The 22,066-nt window shown below is 40.5% G+C and overlaps 1 protein-coding gene across 1 annotated transcript in view; it reads right to left on the reverse strand.

Moving 5' to 3' along the window:
• Fas2 (fasciclin 2) overlaps positions 1-22,066 on the reverse strand; it is a 49,864-nt gene that overhangs the window by 22,573 nt on the left and 5,225 nt on the right. Inside the window, 3 exon segments of the mRNA XM_064682858.1 lie at positions 4,438-4,485; positions 5,223-5,308; positions 5,310-5,398. Of these exon segments, the coding sequence (XP_064538928.1) occupies positions 4,438-4,485; positions 5,223-5,308; positions 5,310-5,398 (223 nt within the window).

Genomic DNA, 22,066 nt, shown 5'->3' on the forward strand with positions numbered 1-22,066 from the left:
GGCGCCTGGGGACAACGCCACGACAATTTTTTATTGCATTTCTTTGGCTTAGATGCGAATAAAGATGTCGTTATTGTTGCTCAACCCTCCTCCCTTTCTTCTACTGGTTGTTGTTGTTGTTGAATGCACAATGAGCCAAATATGTAGCTGAGGCAGTGGGCGGCTTGATGGGGGGGGGGGGGGGTTTGTAAGGGTTGCCAAGTTGTTAAGACGCTTAAAGTCATGCCCAAGTCAAGTGCAGCAATTTGGCCAAAAGACGTCTTTGGGCAAACGCTTCGGCGAACAAAAGATATCCAAACACACAATTAAGATTGAGAAAATAGAGATAGAAAGAGGGAGAGAGGACGAGAGCAAAAGAGAGAGAGAGAGAGACAGAAGTTTGACAATAAATTCAAACTAGTTAAAATTGAATCGGATTTATTTAATTATCAACATAGGATATAAATTAAAAGCAACAATATAACTGACTATCACAGATTTTGTCTTAAGCAATACTCTTAGCCTGTGCCACTTGAACAACTCGTCCACGTTTTGTATATATACGGCGTAAAAAGCACTTGCTTTATGGGGATTCGAACCCTGGCCCGCTCTGTTAAGATAAGTGCAGCTTTTACTTAATATTGGAAACAAAGTGTCTGATAGTTATATATATACTATAAGCCAAGAATTCGACTGCATATGCACTTTTTTAAGGGTTTTTTATTTTGCTAACTAAGCTGAAAGAAAAATTCAAATAAAATTATATATATCTATATTGTTATCATAAATAGATCACAGCTACATATATAAAGCAGCTAAAAAATGTATTCACTCGAGGTCAGATAGACGGACAGAGAGACAAATGCAGCCTTCCATTTGGTATTTACCAGTTGTGCCCTTGCTCAACGTTATGATATCCTGTTTGGTACACATATTTATGGCTAAAGGGCAGTACAAATTCAAATAGATGTCAGAATGCCTGCATATACATACATACAAGCGTACAACGGCCAGTGCAAATGGGAAAATGACCAAGTTAAGCGGCGATGCGTTGCCAGCCACAGAACTATTGCCAACTTAATCGCTTTAATTAACTCGAGGCTGGAGGCTGGAGGCTGGCGGCGAACAGCCAAACGGGCAATGGCCGGCAGTCACGGTCACGTCTGAAAAACTAACATTTGGGGGCCTCGAACTTGGCACTGGCATACCCTAGCTGATGGGCGCGGGCAGCGTAGGGGTAGTGGGCGGGGTAGTGGGATGTTTCGGTTTCGGCTTTTGGTCTGTTGTGTTTTTGGGTTTGTGCCCGGTTTGGCAGCTTAATTACATTTTGCGCCTGCAAGTATGCAACGCGTTGCCAGCCTGTCGAAAACTTCATTTCGAATCCAAAAAGCCCGCCCACCCCATTGCCACGCATTGCGTATTGTGTGGGCGTGACATGCACCACGCCCCACGTCTCGCAGTGCAAACACAAAGCAATTCGCGTAGCGCACATAACGATTCGGTCAGGCAGAGTGTTGTTCTAGTAGTGGGGGCCAGCGTTGCCAGCATTTGGTTTTTGTTGCAGATTTCGGCTGGGAAATATTTCAGTATGGCCGCCCAGTTGATGCGTGCGCCTAAAATGTGGCCATTGCCGCGATTCTGCAGCAAAATTGAAAAGTTGCCAAGCTCAATAACAATTTTGTGTGTGCCTGTGTGCGTGTTGGCTCTCTGTATGTTCATTTATCGGTCAGACCGAGGTCAAAGGTTGATCTCAACCTAAAAGTACAACAGCACAGTTCCCACTGCGCTAAATGTGCAGCCCATGATCCTGCCTGGTTTGTAAGGAAAAACATAAGCAAAAAGCTGCAGCAAATTTCATAGGTCAAAAAACAGCTTAAAATGCCAACGAGACTTTGCTGCCTGAGTTTTTAGCTGGTAAAATGAGAATTGAATGAGAACCAGTTTTATCAAATCATATATTGAAAGGAATTTCTAAGTTCATCTAAGTTAAGTGGCCTTTATTTCATTTATGATAAAACCGGGAAGTAAAATTATTGAATGGGGCGACAGACAGCAGATTAAATATATTCCAGAAAAAGCAAAGGATTTCCATACTTTCCTCTGAAGACAGGCAACTGAGAGAGAGAGGGAGAGAGAGAGAGATTTCGGTGTGTTTATATCTTACTGCAAATTTAAGCTTGAATTTGCTTAGAAAAGAAGTTCAGACGAAATAGAACCCGTCCAAGCGTTTACCTAAACTGTTCTTTGCCATTTGACCCAAGACCCCGTTGGCCAAAGCATTCACCCAAACTGTCATTTGCCATATGCTAGGGCTGCCAGTTTGCAATGTGCTGGCGTTGCCACTTGTTCGATTTTGTGTTCATTTCATCCCTGGCTTTGATTTGAAAGATGCTTTAAGTTGCTGGTTCAACTTAAATGCGAAGCAAATGAATTTAAATCGAAAACCTGTTTCCTCATCATGGATACGTTCGGGTAAGTTTCATTTATGTAAATTTTTGGTAGCATAACAGCAAGACATTGCATAATTTTAGGCGCGGATCGTATCAAATTTAATGTGACTGAAGTACAAAAATGTGGCCACAAAATTCAGGTTAATTGGCACGCAATAGTTGAAAGCCATCAGAGATAAAAGAGCAACAGAAACAGGAAGAGAGCGAGAGGGAGAGAGTGGGGCATAGAGTGCAGTGGCCGCAAGCTGAAGCAATCTGTGAAACGAATCACTGACAGCAGGCTGCAAGTGGCCCTTGGCGTTGTCTGCACTGTTTAAGCCCTGCCCTGCCCTGCTCACCTCCGCATCCACTGGGGTGCATTTCCCTTGGCGAAATTAATTAACACGATTTTCATTTTCGGCCAGGCCGAGTACTCGAAACACGCCGCAAAATTGTCTGATTTTGATTTAAGCAATTGGGAAATCTTTTGCATTCAAGCGATTTTGCCTGCAATGGATTTTTTTTTTTTGTTTTTTATTATTATTTTAGCACTGATTGCAATTTGTTTTCGTTCATTTTTTTCGCCTAAAAATCAGTTGGCTTGGGGTTAGCTTTTTAATTAAAATTTTTTCAGCTGCCTTCTAAAAAGTTTGGTGCTTTAAATAGCTGAATAGGAATATTTGCTGCGAATATACCGAGCTGCTTTAGCGATCTGGCAGCACAGTTAGACAACAGATCGAGTTAAGTTGGTTGCGCTTGACTGTGCAATCAGCTCGTGAAGTTGGCCGCAGCTGAGCATTGCTTTGGGCTTGTTAAGTTGGTTAAGTTGGCAGCAAAAAAAACTTGAGCAGTTGTATTTTATTAGAGCAGAGTTAAGTTGGCTGCACTTGACTATTTCCTGAGTACGTTAAGTTAAGTGCACCCTAAGCAGCTCATGAGCTAACAGCTAACAGCGCTTAGCCAGATTCACTCAGCGTGTTTAGCTAGCAGTCGCACTATGGCGCTCTTTTCTAGCATGCCCGTTAACTGTGTCATGAGCATCTTTTGGTTGGCCGCACCTAAGCGAGTTCTTTGTATGTTAAATTGCTTGCATTTCCGCTTTTATCAAGCGCATTAAGTTAGCTGCGCTCGACAATGCCACGAATATGTTAAGTTGGCAGTGCTTGAACATGTTGAGTTCATTATGCTTTAATGGCGTTAAGTTGGCTACACCACAAGTTTTGTTAAGCACATTATGCTGCGCTCTATAGCATTCCATAAGCACCTGAATTGCAGCTGCAATTTTAAGTCTTTTCTCGTCTGTAACTCTGTAATGAATTAATGAGATGCCATTCCGTGTTTGCACATAAGCATGTGCTCAAGTTCTCTGCTTGATTTTAAGCTCTTGTCAAAGTTACTTCCATGCGTACAACTAATGACACTGAGCATTGAATATTGCCAGCATTAAATACACTCGACTCGTACATGTGAATGGGTTATGAAACTAAACTGTCGATGGAGTTGGTTAGTAGACAAAAACTAGATATTTAATTGATACGGTTGATACGATTGATACGATTATTTGGCATAACAGCAGCTATTCAATTAGTTCACTTTTGAATGATATAATATGAAGGAGTTTTATGTTTTTGGATGGGTTTTGTTTTATGTTGCTGTTTTTTCTATGTGGATGCTACGTTAGGGCCTACGCATATTTGCCGATCAATCAATAATTATAATTAAAAAAGAAGAAAACATTAACACAAAAGAGTTAAGAACAAAACAAACATTGAAAATACTTTTATATACATGCCGGCAAACAAAACAACTGAGCGAGTGGGGGAAAGGAGCGGGCACGTGCTCGTTATTCAAACGAATAGGAATTTACGAATATACGAATACGGATACGAATACGAATACGAATTTGCGAGTGTTTGTTGCTGTTATTCGAGCTACGCAAACGTAACGAATTTTTAGTTGTATTTTTATTGTTGTTGTTGCTGTTGTTGTGGTTGCTATTGTTGCTATTGTTGTTGTTGTCGGCACTTACACATTCTTTTTATTTCCCTTGGAATCATATAGTGGATCATAATTGCTCCTACAGAAGAATAACATATGGTGTGTGAGAGTGTGTGTGTGTGTGTGTGTGTGTGTATTTGTGTGTGTTTTTGGAGTACACAAAATTATAGAAAACAAGTAAAAGTGCTCTAGTCGGGAGTGCCCGACTAGGAGATACCCTGAACCCAGCTGACCTTTATACATACTTAGTAACATAAACACAAACGCAGGGCTCTTTCACTAAAAGTGGGCAGGGCTCTTTTTCTGTTACCCTTTATTTTCCGATTGGTGGGCAGATATCCCAAAAGTCAAATATTTCCAATTTGTATACACTTCACGAGCACCTACATGCCACCTACATGTGTATCTAGCTCTTATAACTCTCGATTTCTGCCTAAGAAATCAAATCCCTAAATCGATATTTATCGATCTTAGGAAAAATATTAAAATAAACTACTAAAATCGTGCTGTTTTTTAATTTCCGGCTTCGAACCCCTCAAACAGACGAATAAACAGACGGCTATGGTAAGATGTACTCAGGTCGGCGCATCTATCCGGAACACGTAGTATATATGGTATATACTTTATAGGGACAGATTTGCGTTCTTCTGCCAGTTAAATTTCCTTATTTTCAACAGGTTCAGGGTAAAAAACGACATGTGCTACATAATAATAAGCACACACACACAAAATTACAGAGTTATGTATTATATTTAGACTATATATGTATAGAAAAGATGAGTGCACAGTGAGTGCAAATAATTGTTGCACACTTACGGCTTGGGCAAAATCGTATTATTCATATTGTCCTTCCATTGCAGATCGGTGACCAGTGACTGATCTGGCACAGTGGGACGGCAGGTCGAATATGAGGGGCTTGCCCACGGGCTTCCTTTGCACTTGCTGTGTCGGATAGATCTCCAGCTTGGGCTGCTGCTGAGCGCTGCTAAACTCTGTAAATGGAAGGGTAAGCGAAAGACAGGGGGGTTTAGTTTTGGTAAAGAATTCGAAAATAATTTGACTAACATTAGATTTAAAATAAATGATGAATAATATTATTATGATGCTTGCATATTATCGCAAATGTATCCGTCAGGCGATACTGATTCCCAACTTTCAGGTGTGACAATTTGTCGTGCCACAAAAAATGTTGTAAAAGTAAAAGACTTAAATATTTGGTAAAGAAATAGACCGCAAAATCATCGTGCCAGAGAGCTCGCGTAAAAAATATTTTTTAAAATTTAAATTTTAATATATTTCATATTTCAATTTTATCATATTTTGTTATGCACATGCGTATGCGTGTTGTGTCTGTGTGTGTTTGAGTTATTCAAATTTAAATTAATTTTAATTGCCACCGTGGCACATGTGGCACATGGGCGTTGCATGCGTTGCATGCGTGGCCATTTCGCCCATCTGCAAACAGACAACAGGCGTTGTTGGGTTTACGTTTCTGTCTGTAAATTATTAATTAAAGTATGCCTTGCTAGAATTAAATGTAATTCTATGAAATTTTATACAAAATGTATTCAATTGTTATAAAATACATATTGTTCTTTCATTATTGCATGATTTTTTGTGAAAAATGCAATTATTTTTTTGTGCATCTCAAATTCACATAATTATCAAAGGCTGCAGTAAGAGTTATTTATCAGCAAATATATGATATTAAATTAAATAAGTTAGTTAGCAGCTCTGAGGTACAATTTCATCAATTAACAATCCGTTTTTGCCGTCCAGCTCATACTATAATTAAATAAACACATAATAGAGCCTTTGCACAAGTGCATTCGAGACATTCGCATTATACTAAGCATAATATTTAATATAACTTGACATATTGTTTGCTAGGTTCAGAGGTGTACTAGGACTTTAAATACAAAGTACAAGGTTGAAGTTACAAAAACAAGTGAGCTTTTGAAATGATTCAGTTTCAATCGGACAGCCAGTGTATAGGTGGGAAGATGGACAACCATATTTGGTTTTGATTTGAATGCAGTGCCAACATTTGCAAGTGGCAAGATAATTCGGAAGACTGATTGCATTGTTTTGCTTCGTTTTGATTCAACTGCATAACCAAACATTTACACAGATAGCGGTAGTTCCATTGACACAAACAACGATATGTTATCGATCCAAATTTAATGATTACCAACACTGCATTTCCGCTTGTCTCACATTTCTCTAATGGCAACAACTTTCTTTTGTTCTCTTCACATAATGCAAGCCTGTCCGCAATGTCGTATACATTACATATATTGAAATAATTCTGTAGAGCTAGGATGCAGTGTCCATTGACTAAGCGGGCTACGAGAACAACAATATTAAGCCTCGATTTGGTAGCAATGCTTACAATTGCAGGTGGCAAAATAATGCGAAAAACTGCACCCCAAGATTTCGTTGTTTTGTTCGTTTCGTAATTGTTTTGTTTCGTTTTGATTCAACTAAATAACTGAACATTACCTTGGATAATTATGTAACATTAATATTATGTATGTTAACATTAACACAAAAATCGAACAGTTATTGAATAAAATCAAGCGATTGCCAACACTATTTTCCGCTTGTCTTTTAATTCACAAACGGCAGCAACTCTCTTTTGATTAGCTTTCTGTCGCTGTTTCGACAAAAGAAAACAAAACTAAAACTTGTATGTACAGTGTGAGCGCTAAAAAAAGTTGCTAGCTAGTTGCTTCTTCTTGTTTATTTTGTAGCTTTGGGCTAATTGCGGTCAATTAAACGCTTTGTTCCTGGGGTCAGACAATAAAATAACCCACAAGAGTTGAACAGTTGAAGTTGAAGTGCAGAACTTTAAAACTTTTTGCAGCTGCTGTTGCTTGGTTGTTGTTGTTGTTGTTGCTGTGGTTGCTGTTGTTTTTGTTGTTGCTGTCATTTTCATTACCATTGTCATTTTCATTTTCATGAGCATTACAATTAAATGTCTTGGCTATTTGTTTGACACTTTATTGGAGCAAGTGCCGCCGACCGACGGTCGCCGGTCGCCAGTCGCTGTCTCGGTGCCAGCTTCCAGCTGAAGTCATCTCATTAAGCGCCAGCCAAGAAGCTGCCTGCCTTTGTTGTCGTGGGGCATGTGGGTACAGCCTGCGGTTAATGTGCGGCACTTAAGAGCGAAATTTATGAACAACGGTCAGTGGGAAAAGCCTGTAGGGGCAGCGCAGCGCAGGGCAGGGTGCTGAAGGGGGGGATTTGGTTAGCTGTAGCCCATCTGTTCATCTGGGCAGCTAAGCAGCCGTTGATGCTGCGGCACAGTCATGTGGCACGCTTGCACGGCGCCCAGCGCATTTATCTTGCAACTTTATAGCTGCTGCACGCTCCCTTCTGGCCCTCTGGCCCTCTAGCCCTCTGGCCATCTGACTTTCTGGCAAGCTTGCTTCGTGCATTTCCGCTGGAGCAGCAATCGCATCAGTTGTGCCCCCGAAATGGTGAATCATATGGAAAAGAGCTACCAAAAATGAAAACACGGAACAGATTCTCACAGCACACTCGAGTGCATTATTCATTTAATGTAAATGAGTGCACAACATTCAAACACTCACTCACACACACACACACACACACAGAGGCGCGGGCGTTGGCCACTTTGCAACGCATTTTTCTGCTGCTGCTTTTTCTTTTCCTTTTTATTTATTTTTGATATACCCTTGGCACAGGGTATACTAAGCCTATGTGACCGACTGCTTGGCATTATCACAGTTCCCCAGTCTGAATGATATAGATACATATATACGGCATATATCTGGTATTTCTTGGCCAATGTCCAGCAAAGTATAGTCCAGTTTTTTACAAATTATTCTCCTATATAATAAATACAAGCTATATTAAGCAGTTTTGCTAACAAATTGGAACTGCGAGCCCTGAAAAATGAAGTCGCTGGTTCAGTTTACGGCTTGAGCTCATTTCCAGCTTCTGTTTTGGTTCCAGTCTTGGTCACATATTGTCCAAATGTTACTAGAATACTTCCGATTGCAAGCAATAACTTAGCTCAGGCAGCTGGAAAGGGTATTAACTGTGCGATTTTTGAGTTTACAGCTCATTCGAGTTGGTTTCGTTGTTGTTGGTTTTTTTTTTTATATAGTTTTTATATGTTTTTCAAGTTTTTTATGGTCTTTGTGTTGTTGATGCTGGGGAGCATGAATAAATTGTGGTCTATGGCATTAAACTGAGCGCTGAATGCCAAAAAGCAGCGTCAAGTGGCTCGCAAAATTAAATATGAGAAATTTATATGCAACGCTGCATCCTTTCCATGCAATTAAAGCATGCTGCAAAATGCCACCAGCAACAAAAATAACAACAACAACAGCAATAAGAATGCAGGCAGAGACTTCTATCAACAGCTCAACGAATCCTGAATACCCTGCATAAGCTCCGTAGCTCAAAAGAATAGAAACAAGTTGAAAGCGCAAATTAAATATACAGAAAGCAAGGCAGAAAATTAAAGGGAATGAACAGGAAAGGAGATTTGGGTAACTGGGACAGCGCAGAAGGGCAAGAGAGTAAAGTATAAGATGCACGAGCCTAAGGAAGAAAGGCTATGAGAGTAAAATAGAAAGGAAAGAGGGAAGAAAGGGGGAGAGAGTGAAGTAGACAAAGAAGCACTGGCAAGAGAGTAAAGTAGAAAGTTCAAAAGAGTAAAGAAGACAGCGCAAGAGAATAAGGAAGAAAGGCCAAGAGAGCAACGTAGAAAGAGCAATAGAATTAAGGCAAAAGTGAAAAACGCATGAGAGTAAAAAGGAAAAGGCAAGAGAGTAACGAAAGAGAGTAAAGAGGAAAGCAGAATTGGTAAAAAATGAAATGACAAAGCACAAGCGGTCCAAGGAAGAAAGGCCAAATTACTAAAGTAGAAAAGAGAATAGAGTAAAGAGAAGCTGAAATCGCATGAGAATTGGAGAGAGAGAGAGAGAGAGAGGTAGGGAGCTAGCGAGAGAGAGAGAGAAACGGTAGCTATAAATCAAATAAAATAATTACCATAGAGTCTAGCGAGACGAACTTAAGTTCCATATAGCTTAATAAACACAAGTGCACAGCTTTGTGCGTGGTGTTAACTAAATAGTTAACGCTGCTTGACTCGAGTAGACTGCCGAGCGCTGAGGTCACTTTAGCTGCCACTTAGCTAATATGCTAGGCTGTGAAGTGCCAAAGTCGCGATTCTAGAAACACTCGGCGACGTCTGTTGCACCGGGCGTATGCTTAATTTATATTTATTTTATTTTAAATGCATGCTGCATAAATAAAGAGCGAGCAAAAGATAAAGTGTGTGTGTGTGTGGGGGGGGCTGTGTAATGTGCGTGTGCGTGTGCGTGTGTGCGGGCGATGTATGTATGTGTGTGTTTGCTGTGGGCGGTTTTTCCGGCGCCGCATAAATAAACAAGCGGTAAAGAATTATCGCGTGCAGACGCAGGCGATATGGCAACGCTGCCCTGCCAGTGCACAAAAGCGACGCACGTAGAGGGGAGAGAGGCGAGGCGGGTTGGTTGGGGCAGAGACAAAAGCGAGGCACTCATTTGGCCATATGGCATTTCCTTGACGTCCTTTTGCCATTAAATGCATGGGCTCAGGCGCAGAAATTATTGTTGAAAAACAATTAACAATTGCACATTAAAAGCGATAAAAAATAAAATGTATAATAAAAAAAAAAACAAAGTACAAAATGTGCAAATTAACGCGCTCATCCACACACACACCCCACACACACACACACACACACACATATTTTTAAGCTTTAAGTGCTGCACATTTTTTAGATTTTATTATTTTTTGCAATTTTTTTTTTGCCATCATTTTTATAACCGTAAAAAGTTAAAATTAATATTTTTGTTTGCGCCAAAAACTTTCTGCTGTGCACCACCAAAAATGTTGATTTATGTAATCCCACCACTAAAGCAGGCTCCGCCAGCTCCCTACCTACCTTCTCGCCTTCCCGCCTGCAGCAACTGTGCGTGGCCAGGCAAAAAGTTAGTTTTGAATTATGGCACAAAAATGGTAACCGAAAAATGCGTAAAAAGCGTCTGGCAAATATTGTGCTGCCATATTGAGCGGGCAGGCGCATCACCAATATCAGCCCCCCAACCCCCTCCCACCACACCCCGCCAAGCCGAGCTATGTGTTTGTTAGTCTGGTGGCAAGACGTGCTCAAGTGGCATGCCACGCCTGCTAATGGGCGGCTGGTCTAAAAATATGAATGTCTGAGCGATGGCCTTTAAATTTAGGTCCTGCCAGCGCCCACCTCCCAGCACTTGTGTGCGGTGTCAGATCAAACGGTTGCCGGCGTTGCCAGATTGTCGGCAAAGTGCCGATCAAGAACTATTTGCTACAAAAAACTTGTCATACATAGCTGTTGCTTCAAGGGCTTGGGGGTGGGTGCTGGGCGGTATTTTTCTTTTTTTTGGGAATATGTATGTTCGCAATAAACATTACAGGCGCCGTCAAGTATGTTGTAAAAACATGTTTGGCATATTTGATGGCATACTTTTAGGCATGCATGCGTGCCCCACACGTAAAACTGTAGCGCCAGAGGGTGGCGGTTGGAGGGTGGCGGTTGGAGCGTGGCGTGCGTTGGGCTGGTGGCGGTTTTTCTGGTCCTTTCTTTTTCCGCTTGCCAGTCACATGTGCAACGCAATCTGCTCAAAATTTCAAGTTTTATTTGCACTCGTTAGACATGAAAGTCGCTTCCTTCTCTTTTTTCTTTGCCCTCTCTTTGTATTCAAACATGTTGCATGCCTCAATGCGACGACACAACGTGCCGCGCACCGCTCCGCCACCTTCGAGGAGGGCACAGGAAAACTGGAACGCAGCCGCCTCAAGTGGTCGCCCACGTCGCGTTTTTCAGCCATTTGTCTGTCTGTCGCATGCCCTTTGAATTCACAAATATGCCACAAACACGCGCACACACACACACACACACACACACACGCGCGCACACACATAGATAACATATAGCAGACGCAGCGAGGAACGCGCTTACACAGCGACATTTGCCATTGACAATTTTGTATGCCCTGTAACCATATAGTCAGTTGATGGGGTATGTTGTACTTGATGGCGTGTATGTTACATTTAGCTAGAAATGTCTATATTTTATATATATGTATATACACAATCCTATTCTTAAACAAGCCCTGAGCATTTATCTACTGCCTCAAAGCAGGCTATCTCAGGGTCTAAAGCAGCTGGCTGTTAACAAATTTGGTATGTGGCTGCTGCAAATTTGAACTTTACCCTATCCATAAGCAATTAATACACAGCACAGGGTATGCGTTAATCGCGCACTTCAAACTGAAGCACACTTTGTTTTTTATGTAATTTGACTTGAAAATTTCATGAGCGCTGCCGCCAAGTGTCGCTTTTCCCTGCGGCAGTAATGGGCAATGGAGGCTGCTGCCTGGTTGTGACGGTGGTGGGGCCTTCGGAATGGGGGCTTTGGGCTGGCTGCTGGGGGCCGTTGGTGCAGCAGACAGAACTGTCCATTTGACTGTGAATTGCTTTTGCACACTTGCGCGCCATCGTAATTGCTGTCATTTCAGTGCCAGACAGCGCATTGCTGTCGTGCCCTGCGAAGGTGAAGCACATGTTTCGATATATTCAAGAATTGGTAGAACTTTACGTGACCGAACGTACAATAAAATCGGTGCTAAGTGAACAAAGTTTGAGCATTTGGTTTGTTCAAATTGTTGGTCCTATTAACATAACATGAGACACAAGCGGAATCTGTCAGCCCAACAATTAGCTTCCGTTGCCTGAATGAAATCTGTTAGAATTCTGATTCTTCAACCAAGGTGGAATCTACACTCACATGTTTCCATTTATTTCATTTTCATATCTATTAAGAACATATAATAGCATAGATAATTGTAGGAGATAGGAATTATTCTCTTGTATAAGGTCTTCAGCTTGAATTATCTTTAAGGATCCATTTTGTTTCGTGCCTTGCAGCACAATGAAGCTTATTCTTGCACTAATAAGCTACAAGGCCTTTAAAGTCTAAGTTTAAGAGATAAAGTAACAAATTAAGTCTTAATTTACTCCGTTTAAACAATTAAAGAGTTCCGCTGGAAACGCTAGATCGAGTTGCCCATTTAGGGTATTTGCAAGTCGTCGAAAACTTGACTTAAATGCAAGGCACGCCAAAAATATTTCGTGGCCTACTGACAGCCAATTTGTTAGTTAAAACAAAACTTGGCTGCAAGAATGTTGGGGACTGTCAAGTTAAAGACGCCAAAAAGGCGGCAGCACAATTGCTAGAAAAGTGACCTTCAATAGACCAGCAACAAGGTCAATTTGTAGTGTGTCTAATGTCTAATTGACACCAAAGAGTATCTGCACTTGACAACGCTATTGTCTATGTGTGTCTGTGTGTGTGCCTGTGTGTGGGTGTCTTGGGGCAAGCGCCTGTTTGGCGACCCAGAAACACAGAAAGTGAGAAAACGCCAACGTCAAGTGTTTCAATTGCGAACCAATGCTAATACAAATGAGGTCATTATGAGAATAATAAAAGCAAGCGCAAGGAAAAAGAGAGAGCGATGGGGAGAGAGCTTGGCACCCCATCTATTATTCCCGCTTAATGGCAAGTCAAGTGGCGACAAAGTAGTTCAAGTTTTTTATCTGTTTGTGTTCGCCATTTTAGTTCTTATTCGGTTGGCCAGCGCTATAAAATGGCTAATGAAAACTTGATGAGCATTGAACAAGTGGCAATGCCAGCCAAAGCAAGAAGAAGAAAAAAAAAAAACAACGATCTAGTGCAACTGGTTGAAAAGCAGACAGGGAGAGGACAGAGAGTGAGCTTAATAGAATGGCCAAAAGCGCAAGTGAACCGAGTGAATGCTGGTCGGAAAGCAAAAGGTGATTAACTGCAAATTGCTTCGATAAAAGAACAACTTGAATGGCAGAGAGATTTAAAATTAACGATTCTCTTTTACACAATTACTCTCTTGCGAGCGTATACGGTTTCGCCAATTCTGTTTTGTGCGATATTCTGAAACGTTGGCTGGAAAATTGATAACTTTTTACTAATTATGAAATCCATTTTGATTATGCCAGAGTAATTGAGAAATACTGTTTCTCTCTCCCTCTCTTTCTCTTTTATGCAATTACTCTCTTGCGAGCGTATACGGTTTTGCCAATTCTGTTTTGTGCGACATTCTAAAACGTTGGCTGGAAAATTGATTCCTTTATATTTATTATGAAATCCATTTTGATAATGCCAGAGTAATTGAAAGAAAGCTATTAAAAAGTGCGCTCTCATTCTCTCCCCCTCTCTTTCTCTTTTATGCAATTACCTTCTTGCGAGAGTATACGGTTTTGCCAATTCTGTTTTGTGCGACATTCTTAAATGTTTGGATTAAGAAATTGTTAGCTGCTTCTTCTTAGTCCAAACAAATAATATTTGCTCGCAATTGTGCTTACATATTTGCAATTAGTTTAAACTTGACTTAATTTAATAATTTAAACTGCAAGTGTAAATGATCTGAGGCCAAGCTCACAAAAAATTGAGAATATCCTGTACAAATATTAGATAAGCGCCGCGGCAAACGGAAGGGAAGTCAATTTTTATAGTAAATGCCTGCCGCTGTTTGGGTTTGGCCGGGATGCAGGCCGCTTGGCGTGGCCAGACGAAGCGCAAACAAACACAAATTGGATAAGAACTATGAATAAAATATATATTCCTTATGTGTATCTATGGAAAATATAAAAACCTAGCCAAAGTTCAGGGATCAAAAGATGGCCAATGCAAAATGGCGCGAAAATGTTGCAGCCGCAAAAGTTTTTCAATCACATTTTTCTGTGAGACAAAGACAGCGCGAGCGAGAGAGAGAGAGAGAGAGACAGAGAGTATGCTGGCAAGGTAAGCTTCTTGGACTTAGCCAGGACATTGCTGGATATTAAAAAGTAGTTTGGTAACAGTTCGCAGAAAAAAAAAGAAACACCAAAGACGGCAATGCCAAAGAAAAAGTAAATGGAAGGAAAAAAAACCCCGAATATTTTCAGCGCTCGAAACTGAAAGTTTGCAGTGCAAAATACCAAAAAAAAAAAAAAAAATAGAAGAAAACGAAATTAAGCCTAATTTGGTGGAAAGTGGTCAACTAGACGATACCCTGTAAACAATTGCGCTCACAAATGTAAATATAAAAAAAAAAGTGCCCGGATATACTAAAGGACTCTCTCTTAAATAGCTTTGATAGAAAAGAATAATATTAAAAGTGCATTTGTCTGGTCGATTTTCCGCTGCCTGCGACATACATGAGCGCATATTCATTATAGCCGTCTCCTTGCTATTTGCAGGGCATACAAAAGAGGGGTACCCCAATAAAATACTACAACTTGAGCTTATTATGCGCGCATAACTTTTATTTTTTGCTTGTCCCCCTTTCTCCTTCTGTTTAGCGCGCCGCGCTTCTCTGCTCGTTTATAAGTTACTTTGCGTATTAAGTAAACTTGACTGATAAAGTTCTCGCGGGCCCACACTCTCCTACGCTCGCAGTCTTCCCCCGCTCGCCCTCTCTCTCTCTCTCTCTCTCTTGCCGGCGCTTTAAAGCCGCGCGCCATATGCGTTGTCTACAAAATGGCGTGTGAAAGCTCAATGGCCGGCCGCCTTCAGGGCTGTCAGGCGGATGTATGCGTTCGTGTGTGTGTGTGTGTGTGTGTATGCGGGATAGTTAGCTGCTAGGTTTGCTCGCCCGGCGAGCGGATTTCGCCGCGTGGCTTATGGCAACTCGCCTTAAAAGGAAGCTGAGCAGAGGAAAAAATATAAAAATTCTGCTGCTGCCAAGTTGTAGGAAACTTGTAACAGCTAAAACAGCGCTCCCCCCTCCCCTGCTCAGGCAGGACTGTTTCTGACTGTTTTATTTTGCTTTTAAGTGCTTGAATATGTCTTGTTAAGTAAGCAGTTAGTTTTTTGGTGCATGTTGTCTACGGCTGCTGCTGCTGTTGCTGCTCCCCAGCGCACCCCGCAGACCCTGCCCCGACGGCAGCTCTTCAAGCCAGGCAAAGCCCCACGCACGGTTTAGGTCCAAGACACCAGCCCTTAGCTTGAGCTGCAGCCCTTCAGTTGCTTCGCAAGTTTCGTTGCAAGTTTTAGCTCTGCTTTTCTTGCATTTTTTGTTGGTATTTTTCGGTATTTTTTCTTTTATTTTATTTTTTTTTTTTTTTTTTTGAGTATGCCAAAAGTTTTGTGTTGGCTTTTATTTATTTTGCCTTCTGCCTTGGTCGACAACTTTAACCAAGCCTCCAAAAGGCAGTGAGCCCCCCTTGTACGCCTTCCCCGCCCACCAGCTATCCTTCTGCTGGGCTGTGCAAAGTCCAAGTCGAAGTTGTTTTTAAAGCTTCTGCTGCGGCATGTGTGACATAAGTAAGCCTAAGAGTAAGTAAGCCACATTTCGGTATCTGGGTATTTGCTATCTGGGCCGAGCTTACAGCTCCATTTCAGTTATCCCCCAAACCCATCCATTCCCACCCGCACACACACACACACATAGACACACACTTTATAAACATTTAACTTTTACAGCCTTGCGTGACAGCTTCTGAAGAAATGATCTAAAAAATTGGCAACATTTTCATGTAAAACATCAAGATATTATTGGGTAAGTGAAACATTTGGCAACGCCGAATTAATTTTAGATGATTTTCAATATGACTAAACTAAACTGATTTTTAGCTATACATTTTCATAACATAAGATCAACTAGGTGGCAATCTTTTAAATCTAAGAATACAATACGTACATTAAGCTAGGTGGCAACCCTTGTGCAGTTCTGCAGTTTTTGCATACATGCTGGGTGGCAGCACTTATAGCTCTAATACCCGTACTGAACTAGTTGGCTGCTCTTGAAGATATGTTGTCCCTCTTTCCATATTTAATCTGAGCTAGTTGGCAACGCCAGCCACTTCAATTTTCAAGCCAATACTCAACCTCCGCTAATTGGCATCCCCTGCAATTCTATCATTTTTAACATTGATTTTTTTACAATACTCACTCTAAGATATTTAGTTATTGTAAAAGCGAGTTCTGCTTAATGCTGGAATCGTAAAACAACCTTGCTCTTATTGAAGAACATTATTTCAATGTGTATTTTTGTGCTAGGTGGCAACCTCTGACGTTGAACTTGGGCCTCTTTCGCGCAAATGAGCAATTGTGGTTGCTGGTTAACCCGCCCGATCGCACCCAGAACGGAACCCGCTCGTCACAAAAGTTCAATTGCATAAATTAACAAAAGCATTTGCGCACACAAAATTCCACATAGCTGATTCTGGTAACGCCGTTGACCCCCGGCCAGCTCACCATTATTGATGCATTCAAATGACAATTTGCGCATGAAATAACAGATAGTGGGCAGTGGGGCATCGGGCATGAGAGATGCGACTGTCCGGCCTGCGAGTGAACTCATTAAAATGCCATTTAATTAATCATGGCAACGGCTAACGAAGCCAACCAAATGCTATAATTCAACGCGCTGGCAACACCAGCCGCCCACCCTGCCCCCTTTGTCCACAGCTGTCCAGGAAGACGGGGCAGCTGGGGTGGGGCTAACTGTGGCCACTCTTATGGCTATGATAATATGCTGTGGTCGATTGATTCATCTGAGAGTCACTCGTCGTGGAACGCCAACTACACTGAACTGCAACGTTGCCAGATGGTTCGCTCAATCATTCGCTTAAGACAATGGAAGTGACAAGAGATAGAGAATCAATTAGCTGGACTTAAACTCAACTTCGCAGCTCAATTGTGTCCCAGCGAACTGGACTCTGCGCGCAAACAGCTCAAACGGCTCAGCAGCTCAGTCAACACACAGCCGTGTGACATCAATCAAGCCATCAATCAAAAATTTACTAACCCTCCATATGCTGGTTCACTCGATCGATTTAGACTAGACGAAAATGTTCTAAGTCTAGAGACCGTGGCTACCTGGCTGCCGCCACACGCACAATATTTGCACAGCATCCGCCTTTGGGTCGCGAAGGTTGCCAGACCAGGCAAATTATGCAGCGGCCCATCGATCAAAAATATGCCACTCAACGGTTCTCGGCTGTCTAAAGGGTATGAGGGCGGAGCCGGGGCACCCCATAGGTTTTTGCAGTCATCAATTCGGTCTTTGATTTGCCTTTTCGCTTCTTTTCTTCTTCTTTCTTTCGTTTTATGCGCATTCACATAATGTGTTAAGGGTATATTGGTTTTGTCTAGCGATTTTGACGCCTCTAGGACTTAAGATTATATGTCTACGCCCATGAGCAAGTCGTTGAAGTCTATATCTTCCACTATTTTGAGCTAGAATGCACACTTTTTATATGGCAGAGCTATTAGCTTCTTTGAAGTGAGCTTCTCTAATGTTAAATATATTCATAAAAATTTGTTTGGTATTACTCAGTCGTTTGCACCCAATTGCAATGTTCTTACCTAGTTTTTTTCATCCTTTTCTTTGTCAAGTTTTTAATTCTTGGCCTTTGCCTTGCAGCGTTTGCTTTTGGGCGGAGTTTTCTTTTTTTTTTTTCCAATTTAGCGACGCGTGACTCAATTGAGCTGTCATCCTGGAATGATGGAATGATGGATGGCGGCAACAGGAACTGACACCCCCTATCCCACCTATATATACATATATGTACATGTATATGCCGAGCCGGAATTTTGATACTTGCAACAAAGTGCTGCACGTCTTTTGCACTCGCTCTCTCTCTCTAATTTTGCCATATGCTCAGCCCAGCCCAGCTCAGCACGGAGGACTGCAGCTGGCTAATATGACAGCTGGGGAGGGGTGGGGGCAAGTCGGAAAAAATTGTCAGACATTTTCCAGCATGGTTGCGCATGACAATTGCATTAACTTTCCCATTCAACTGGGCTTTTCATATTTAAATGTGACATTTAAAATATTAATATTATTATCATTGAAATGCGTGACAAGCTGGCCGTAGCTTAAGTGCTTGTCGGAAAAGCAATTAATGTTTCGATTTCGTTTTCAATTTGTACAAAGTAAATTTTACTAAGTGGTTCAATCAGCATTCATTTGAATTGCCAATAAATTAGACATCAAGTATTAACGGCTGATGTTAAATGTCGTGGCTTTCTATCTTATGCCAACTGTTTAAAATAGATGAATAAGAGTTCGGTTTGACTGACACAGCGCGAACTGCATGCGGAAAGTCGCTGGTTCAAAGTTAGTAGCCATTTATTAGCATTTGTTTACTGTTTACCACAAACCACAAAGAAACAAAAGTTTACTTTACATTAATATTTGGAAAGAAAAACAGAGAAAAAGTGCCTTGCAAGTAAATTGTGTTTCAATTCAAAATTGAACAGAGGACTTTCACTTCAATTCAGCTAAGCAGTTCAATCAATAAGCTAATTGAAATGGCAATGCTTTAGAATCTCATTGAAATACAATTGCAAAGTTTAAATTTCCATTGAGAAGCCAGCTATTGGTGCATTGCAATATCCACATTACCATTTTTATACCCTTGCAGAGGGTATTATAATTTTGTCGTGAAATGTGTAACGCATAGAAGGAGACATCTCCGACCCCATAAAGTATATATATTCTTGATCAGTATCAACAGCCGAGTTGATATAGCCATGTCCGTCTGTCCGTCTGTCCGTCTGTCTGTTTCTATGCGAACTAGTCTCTCAGTTTTAAAGCTATCTTTATGAAACTTTGCAGAAGTCCCTCTTTCTGTTGCACGCAGCTCATATGTCAAAACCAGCTGGATCGGACCACTATATCATATAGCTGCCATAGGAACGATCGGTCGAAAAGTAGGTTCTTGTATGAAAAACATTTTTGTTTATAAAGTTATCTTTACTAAACTTGGTATTTATTAATTTTTCTACGTTCCCCATATATATGCAAAATCCTATTAAGATCGGACAACTATATCATATAGCTGCCATAGGAACGATCGGTCGAAAATTAAGTTTTTGTATGGAAAATTTTTATGTTTTTCAAGATATCTTGACCAAACTCGGTACTTATTAGTTTTACTAAGCTCCCCATATATATGCAAAATTCTATTCAGATCGGGCAACTATATCATATAGCTGCCATAGGAACAATCGGTCGAAAATTAAGTTTTTGTATGGAAAATTTTTATGTTTTTCAAGATATCTTGACCAAACTCGGTACTTATTAGTTTAACTACGCTCCCCATATATATGCAAAATCCTATTAAGTTCGGACAACTATATCATATAGATGCCATAGGAAAGATCGGTCGAAAATTAAGTTTTTTGTATGGAAAATTTGTATGTTTTCAAGATATCTTGACCAAACTCGGTATTTATTAGTTTTACTACGCTCCCCATATATATGCAAAATCCTATTAAGATCGGACAACTATATCATATAGCTGCCATAGGAACGATCGGTCGAAAATTATGCTGTTGTATGGAATTTTTTTTTGTTTTTCAAGATATCTTGACCAAACTCGGCATTTATTAGTTTTACTATGCTCCCTCCACTCATGCAAAATCTTATTCACATCGGGCTACTATATCATATAGCTGCCATAGGAACGATCGGTCGAAAATTAAGTTGTTGTACGGAAACCTGTTTTGTTTTTCATGGTATCTTAACCATACTCGGCATTAACTATTTTCCCTGTGCTTCTTAGAATCGGGCAAAGCACTATAAGCATTTTGAAAAGGTTGGGTCTGCAAGGGTATTAAATCTTCGGTGTGCCGAAGATAGCACTTCTTTCTCGTTTTCTTTTGCATAGTTTTCTTCAATGAGACATTAATTCAGTTTAAAACAAATATATTTCATCAACGTAAATATTTAAATTATTTCTCAAACGCTAGATTGATGTATGCTAATTGATCTGGGCATCATATCAGTTATCTTCTTACACAAATTAAGATATATTTTTAACCCAGCAAATGCGTTTCAATTAAATAGTAGACAACGGCAACAATTTTCAATACGATTTCGTCAGTTGTCTGGAATATCTTTAGGCTATAAACGATGCTCAACAATGAATGCAGCCAGTGGCAGACTTTATCTTAACGATACATTACAAACACACAGATACAGATACAGATACATATGTATGTATGTACATTCATTGAACTGGGCCTCGGGAAGGTTAAGTGACTCAGAGTTGACAAACAAGAGAGTGTAATAAAAACAATTTGTTATTGCTTGCGGCTATTTAAATTGTTTGAAATATACAAACAATCCACCGATTACTAAATACTGAGTACTCTATACCGAACACCATACCGAGTAGCGAGTGGCGAGTACTGGGTAGTGGGCATATGTTGGGCATTGTGTGCAAGTGCACTCTATAAGCCTGCCTGCCGCTGCCGCCTGACTCTGCTAGAAAAAAGAGCTCGCGTTGGAAAGCTAAATTAACACCATCACACAAAGTAATTGACTTCAATTAAAAAATAATTCCATACAAATAGCTGAGCGCTTTCGATGTGGCTGTTAAACGACCAGCAAACTATTTTTTTCAATTTCAACAATTTCCCAAATAGCTCTAAACTATACTCTATGTCATATGTGCAGCGGGCTAATAATGCTGAGATATCGCTGCCCTTTATTTAACTAAGCCCAGCTTTATCATGTACCTAGTACATTTACCAGGCAGTTTAACATGGATATTCAAGTTGTCAGCAGCGTAGCTGAGATATCGCATTCTCTTCTTTGACTTGGCCCTGCTTTACCATGTACCTAGTTAACTTACCAGGCACTTTAACTTAAGTTATGATGAAGTTTTTATTTATTTTCTAGATACCAAGACAGTAGCATAATGTCAAGCAGTAAGAGAGTTTCTTGCCCAAGCTTTAGCTGTCTATTAAAAAATATATATTAGCATGCACGGAGTGTTGCCACCTTCCACTAGATGAATACATATGGCAGCACGAGCTTGCGTTTGACAGGAAAATATGAAATACTTATATTATATTATATAGAAGATAAGTTGACCAATTAATTTGGTAAGTAGTTAACTAACGAGAGTTTTGACAGAAACGTGTTTTCACACGCAGATTTTCCACTAAGGCATATTTCCTTTTCTGCCTCCTTAATTGCAAATTCAAATAGCATACAGGGTGAGCTTTAGGAGTTGATGAATAAAATTTGATGGGGGGGAAAATGAAAATACAAAATTGGGGCAGAAAACAAAGTGGAAATAATAATATGAAACAATTGAAAATCATTGTACTCAACGCAACGGGCCAAACAAATACAAATTTGTTGTATTATTTTGTAATTTTGTTGTGTCTGTGGAACAATTCTTCATTCATTTAAAATTCATTTAATTCACTCGCCTCGAATGCAAATACATTCAAATCGACGAGAGATGTAAAATGTAAAAGTGTTTTATAAACTATGGATGTGGAGGTGGGGATGCGTGCATGTTTATGCATGCAAATGAGCCCATTTTCATCTACTATCTGGCATCCTCCGACAGCGCTGTCATCTGGCATCTCACTCCAACAATTGCCAGAGATGCCAGTCTGTTGCGATTGCAATGTGTGGAAGTTTATTTCAATTGCTATTATAATTAATTATTTTATATAGTTTTTTTTTGTTTTCTTTTTTTTTTTTTTTGTTGAGTTTGTTGCATTGCGATTTTGAAGCTGGTGAAACAATTTGATTTACTATTGGTAAATTCTA

The sequence above is a fragment of the Drosophila montana genome, unplaced genomic scaffold (genome assembly GCF_035044405.1).
Source record: "Drosophila montana isolate Dmon_TW-CO22-7 unplaced genomic scaffold, ASM3504440v1 contig_2534_1, whole genome shotgun sequence".
In the NCBI taxonomy this organism is placed as follows: Eukaryota; Metazoa; Arthropoda; class Insecta; order Diptera; family Drosophilidae; genus Drosophila; species Drosophila montana.